This window comes from Necator americanus, chromosome IV (assembly GCF_031761385.1).
Source record: "Necator americanus strain Aroian chromosome IV, whole genome shotgun sequence".
NCBI lineage: Eukaryota > Metazoa > Nematoda > Chromadorea > Rhabditida > Ancylostomatidae > Necator > Necator americanus.
This window is the reverse complement of record NC_087374.1, coordinates 22601634-22608267: the sequence shown is the minus strand read 5'-3', so window position 1 is coordinate 22608267 and position 6634 is coordinate 22601634. Positions and strand designations below refer to the sequence as shown.

Sequence of the window (6634 nt, the reverse complement as noted above, 5' to 3'; positions counted from 1 at the left end):
AATCGAATCCTACATACGCCTGGATACTAAATATCGGATATAAAAAGGATATAAATGAACATCGAGAGGCAAAGCAGAGAGGAGCACGGATGATGACCTTATTAGAGCACGCTATTCACACCAAAAGAGTGATTTTAAAGTCGACAATCTATAACAGCTAATAACAAATCAAATTTTGAGACAAATTTTGCGAGATGAAATCAAATGCAGACTTCGTATGATAGGAGATTCCCGAAGCCATTTAAAGTGCCGTGTTGTTGGAGTCACTCTTGATATTGCCGCGTGAAGTAGAACGAGCTAGAACAAGCATGAACGAACGTAAGTTTTACGGGCTGAGAAGGTTTGTCAGAGCTTCGTTATTAGAATATGTGAAGGTTGTAACTATTCAGAAACATTTGCATTTCTGCATAGCTGGGAAAGAACAGCTTTTTCTAGAAGTTAGAGCACGAAACTCATTTAAAACTCATGGTTGCGTTCCTCTATTTTCGCTAAAAGTGATGTTAAGATATATATTCACAAAGTTTTATTTGCTCACCAATATCCTTCAGTTTGGACTTCACTGATCTGTTGGGCAAAATCACATGTTGTTTTAGTTCAAGTTTTAGAAAACTAGCAATTTCCAGGTTGCACCATTGGCATTCCGTTGGCGTTTGTGATTTTGTCTATCTGACTTTAGGATTTGTTTAGGTTCTTGTCAATGGTTTTGGAGCAAATAAAATCTTGAAAAACATTACTCAACGTTCAAATAAGCATGAAGTAAACTTTCAGAAAACGGCGATTTCGATTCTAATGCAAAAAACACCGGGAACATGAAAACCACGTTATGTCGAGATTCTCACAAAATCTGTCCACCCAGCCACACTTTTAATACAAAAATATAGGAGTGGATCGCAAGGAGATCCAAATAATCCAAGTTTTCTTCATATATTATTTTTAATACTTTTACATTGACACAAAACTCATCGAAATAAGTCGCAACTTTTGATGTATCGTGTTCTTGGAACAAAAAGCAATATTGCTCACCTCGTCCTTCGTTTTCCACCTGTAACCTGAGCTGCCTGCTTATCTCTCGAAGGCGAGCTGCTGATTGTCCAGTCAGACTTGGCTCCCTTCTATCCAAGCCGGCTTGGAATGCCTTCACAACACGAATCTAGAACAAAAGCGTACTGTCGTCTGTAAGCACACTCCGCGCGACACCCGTGCTGTGTCCAGAAAAGCAGCCACATCTTCACAGCATACATAGCTCAAAATGTCATTGTTATAAATTAGCTCTGACTAGAAGCAATACTGATATTCAAAAAAGTCTGAAAAGCTGCTAATTCGCACACAACACGACAGCCGTCATTTAGGCGTTGGGCAAACGTAGGAAAACTCCGCTAAAACAGAGGATTACTGGAGCGTGTGTATATATGTTGGGGTACAGCTCAAACATATATACATACTATCGTCCACCACACATGTAACGGCCGCCTACGCACTATCCGAGAAAATCAAGCTCGGATCGAGTACGGAAGCCACTGGCAGGAACACTTCACAACACAGCATCCTGATTAGTATCGGGGAGTGTGGACATAAGAGGAAAAAGAAACAAGGAATTTCGAGAAAATAAGAAGAATTCAAGAATACGCAATTTTTCATAGAACAGCCACACGCTACAGACAAAAAAAAAACTATAAGGACGACATATGACGAAAGAAGGACACTAAACACAGCATGCGATCATTGATGAAAGGATTAGCTAGAATAACCTCTATTAAGGTTTGTATGGAAACTATGTGTTCACTACCACCACATACACACACGAATGCGTACAGGTGCGAGCCATCGCTACAGCAAAACGAACACACGTTATAGTCTGCTCATGTGATACATAACATAAGGTGATCCTCTTCATCTAAACGGCGTTGGCTAAATCAGTTCATTATGCCAAAGAGCGTAGACAATGTGGGTGGGAGCAAGTTAGAAAGGTAATTTCTCCAGACAATGAGCGTTGCAGTCGTTGCTCTGATATTCTAGTTCAGCTCACTATTGCATTCCAATGGCATCACTCAGTTTGCCATGGGTGAGTTTGGTAAAGTACATTAACGGTAGTGATTAGTAACTTTACAGAAGTCGGCCTAATGACAAATACGACCAGGAATCCATACAATTTTAGTCATTGCAAAAGTACTTCTATGATTTAGAACGATTGGTGATCTTCTATTTCGAGCCCAAGAGATACAGATCAAAATCGGCATTTGTTACGAGTCAAAAAATAAAAGCCTGCCGTATAATAGGTTTAAAAAAAACTAAAGGAAGCAAAATGCATTGCTCGAATTTCCCCTTATTTTTCTTCTTGACACTGAAGCAGAAAGAAAGGTAGTAATTTTCATAAAATCGGTCAGGTCAATGGGTCAATGGTTGAAAAGGAAGAAATAACAGAAAATGAGAGCGGTAGATTTTCGAAACTAAAGAAGTATAGGCTTGAAAACGAGCAATGAGAAGTGGCATGGGTAGAAGGTGGGAAGACGGCGGACAAGCTCCGCGGAAGAAGCCTCCTTCTAACCTCCACTGCAAATCAATCGGTCATCCTTCATCTAGCACCGTTCTAGCTGCAATGCATCGATGGCGATGGTCAAGTTTGACGGTATGTTGTGATTCTGGTCTAATAACATCGATAAAAGTCACAAAAACACTAAAATATGAATGTACTAAAACGAAACAATAAAATATGGATTTCGGTACTACTACTTTCCTATCCAATAACCAATTTGGAAAAAAAGGTACTTTTCACAATGTTGAGTTTGATAGTAGATATGGTGGTTTGCAAAACTCGTACCGAAAACGCTGAGCATCCTCTACAGATCTAGAAATCATATGGACTAGGAGCACCACAGTGATAAGCGTGACGGACGAATCAATTCCATTTCATTACACTCGCACGTGTAGAAAAATGAAAACAAAGAAATTGTAGATTTTTCTCTAATCATCATTAAGAATTTAGAGAAGTGCTTCTTTTGGTAAATTGATTAGTCTCAATTATAAAATACAATCTCGTCTAACCTACTAAATTCAAAGATTTGTAGGAATTTCGGAATGTGAGTTTGGCGTTTTCGCTATGGCACTCGTAAACCATCTACCTTTAAATCTCTAATTACTATGAGAGACAGCTTATCATGGGAAACTTCCAAACTTCTGTCTTAGGCAGCAACATTCAAGAAAAAAATCGAAAAGGACATGTATTTAAGATCTAATTAAGCACGAACTTAAAAAATCTAACGACTCGCACCCACTACTGCAAATATCCAACAAATTTCCGTTAAAATTTGTCATTGTTGATAAGAAAACATGCGATTCAGCCACGTCAAAGACAATGGAACAGGTGCTCGCTATGCGAAGATAATAGACGTTACGAGTGACCGATTACAAACACAACTAACACGGTGTAGTTGTATGTAACTAAAAATATCCAGATCTAGATAGGCACAAATCTGCACCCAGTACAAATAATCCGCTCTCTCGTTTCTTGAAGACCACCTGATCGACCCACTTTCGAGACTATAACGCGCTTCTTTTTATCTCTACCATATTGGAGTGCATTTGCACAGGTCGATCTATATCTATCCTTCATACATACGCACTCCAACATGGTGTGAGATAGTCAATGTTTAGAAGAAAGAAAAAAACATCCGACGGCTCGACACCCAGACACATTTTCTAGTGTCCACACATCACAGCCTCTTACAGCTTGATCGGTAGGCGCACTGCTGAGCGGCACGGGAATAAGATGATCCGAGCGCTCGCCGCCAATCACCTGCAATCCATCCAAACCATCGAATCATTTAGTTCATTACTATTGACATTACTCACTGCGTGATATTTCACGCATATTATAGACATAGAAGAAAAACAGTAAACAATGAACACCGCCGGAATAACAAGGAGACTGACAACAAACAAGACACCTTTTGAAAAGCACGTAACCCAGCATTCTTTTTGGAACTGGAACGATATTATTCAATAATTCCATCTCTGAGCCTATTAATTATATCCTTTTAAATATTCCTTATAAGTACGTTCATATTTCACTGTGATGTAATAGAACGCTTACACATACATGAAATCATGCCTAGCACAAGTAGCGACCAATAATACCAAAATCTAACATTTCTGCAAAGTAAAAAGTCTTTACCCTTAAATTTTGAACGCAGTGATGGATGTGGACACTAATAGGTCGACATAGCGTCACTGTTTCTATTTCCACACATGAAATGTAACGGGGAACAAACACGCAAAGTGCAGCAAAGAAAACTTCGTCGACGATTTTGCGGAGCGGCAGTGATTTGTTAATGATGTTATTTATTAGTATCAATAATAAGAATATCTTTTTTCAAGAAAACATAGTGCTCCTTTACGGGCAATGTCCAAGCTCAAGAACGTCTGAGAAATATTTGTAGAACAGGGATCTCGAATATAGCGTGCATGCCGAGAACGGTAATCCACATAGAGAATGATGTCAGACAAACCACTGTCTTAAAGATTAGCTTGTGTTGTCTGTCGGTCGGAAGATATCCCATTATTCGTCAAAGATGGTTAAGCGAACAAGTGCAGGTGTGGTTACGAAAATTTGTCAAGTAGACAGGCAATTCCTCTGATATATCTGAGAGTTATGTATCACAGGGGTACCGGCGTTGGTAGATGCCTCACATATGTAGGTCAGAAATTATGAACCAGGAATTTGTGAAATGTGGAAATTTCTGAGTAAAATTCCAACAACACCAACTCCAACCTGATAATCAACTTAAGGATGGGAAGAATTCTTGAGATGATAGCGATGTTTCGGGATAGAAATTCACATAAACGTCTAAAATTGTGAGGACAATTTTTTGAAAAAATGGTTCAAAAGGTTGCTAGAATTCAACAAGCAACTCCTAGAATATCCGAATTTATGGTCAGTGATTTATTTTCCAATCAAATATTAAGAGATCTCAAAAGGATGTTTGTCTCTCACATCTCTACACACATCCTCTTAAGACCAATTCCGCCGGATTTCTGTGGATAATCTCTAGACATTCACGTTCTAAATGAAACTTCTGCAATCCTAACCGTTTTTTCACTTGAATATACCAACTTTCTTACATTTATTGCAAAATTGGATGCAACCGTTTAGAAATAAAACAAAGGGAAAATAGTGAAGTTAGTTTGACGGTTCTAAATAACAAAGCAATGTTCAAAAATAGCCGCCAGTTTTTCGCTTATTTCGTGGGGAACTGCAAAACTTGATATAAAGACTTAGAAGCGAACAAAATCACTAAAAAGAACAGTACTCAGAAGAACCGTTCTCGTCAAATTCGAGATTGACTGAAATTACTATATACAAGTAGTCCAGCGGACCTTTTTCCCTTCTTTTCAAAAATATTTGAGATATTTTGTGAGTGAAAACACATAACGAACCCCAACACCAGAACAAGACCAGGCAAACATAGGAGCGTATGGCGATTTTTACGCGATGCGCAACCCATGATGAAAGCGTAGAGTTCAGGTGGTAGATTTCGGAAAACAAAGTGGTTCCGGGCATTTTTACCTAATCGTTCTAAAAATCGACGTGGAAACCTCTTTATTTCCTACGAGGTACGTTAGAACGTGCCTCTGTATGCACGTCCCGGTCTCTCAGTAGCTTACTCATTGGTTTTACTTGGATAGGCTGCTGAGGAAACCTCATCGACCGACCCCACGCTGGGTTCCGCAATCTACTACACGAGCTCTACGCTTTCGCTGTACGTTTCCGCACTACGTCAAAACTGTGATACGCTGCCTTTAAGCACGAGCGCACTGCACCACTTGAAAATAGTGAATGATCCTTGATATAAAACAGACATGGCGCAGAACCGCTCAATGACCGTAAAAAATCGTTGTGTGATGATAGAGAAAGGCTATGGTTATTATTATTACAACTTTATCGGTAAGTTCCAAATACAACTTACACACGAACACACACTAAATTGTAAGAACCTAAGAAATTGCATTGCAAATTGCGTGTTGTTGAGTGACAAGAGTATGGCTTGTATAAACAATATGACAATCGTTTGTTTCTAACAACAGATATTATCGTTACACCATAGAGGTTCTAATATTACGAGGCAGTCTGGAAAACCATATACTACACACATTCTACCAGTGCTTAGACATCACACTACCTATTGATGGCTATTTATTGAAATCATACTGAAGAATAGCAAGAATTTAGTTGCTGCCCGAACAGATTAGTTATGATAGATTGCATCAGGACTTAATATTGAAGAAAGAAAAATACTGGCAGTTTAAAATCAAATTAAGGAAACCTGGCAATTAAGTCCTATGAGACAAAGTCGCTATTTTTACGAAATTTACGTTTTAAACACACGTACATGCACGCACATAAAAAGGAGATGAGAAAATTTGAAGAACTTATCTAGTTATAATGAGCAAGTTCATATCTTTATAATTGCAGTCATAATATTTAAATTTAGCAATATATATATATATAATACATTAAATGTCCAAATAAAAATCTGTTCTTATAACAAAACAACAAACTCTATCTATCTCAATATCGTTGAGCCCAGTAGGTCTTTTTTAATTATACAAGAGCTACGATGAGCGGGGCAAACGCAGC

General features: G+C 38.5%; 1 protein-coding gene across 1 annotated transcript; it reads right to left on the bottom strand.

Annotated features, from left to right (window-relative positions):
- Positions 1-241: 241 nt before the first annotated feature.
- Positions 242-3879, bottom strand: RB195_002376 (uncharacterized protein; the record flags this gene model as incomplete). The annotated part of the gene is made up of 4 exons (XM_013444281.2): positions 242-297; positions 1024-1150; positions 3725-3793; positions 3850-3879. The coding sequence occupies 4 exons, from the start codon at positions 3877-3879 to the stop codon at positions 242-244; spliced, it is 282 nt and encodes a 93-aa protein (XP_013299735.2).
- Positions 3880-6634: the final 2755 nt, after the last annotated feature.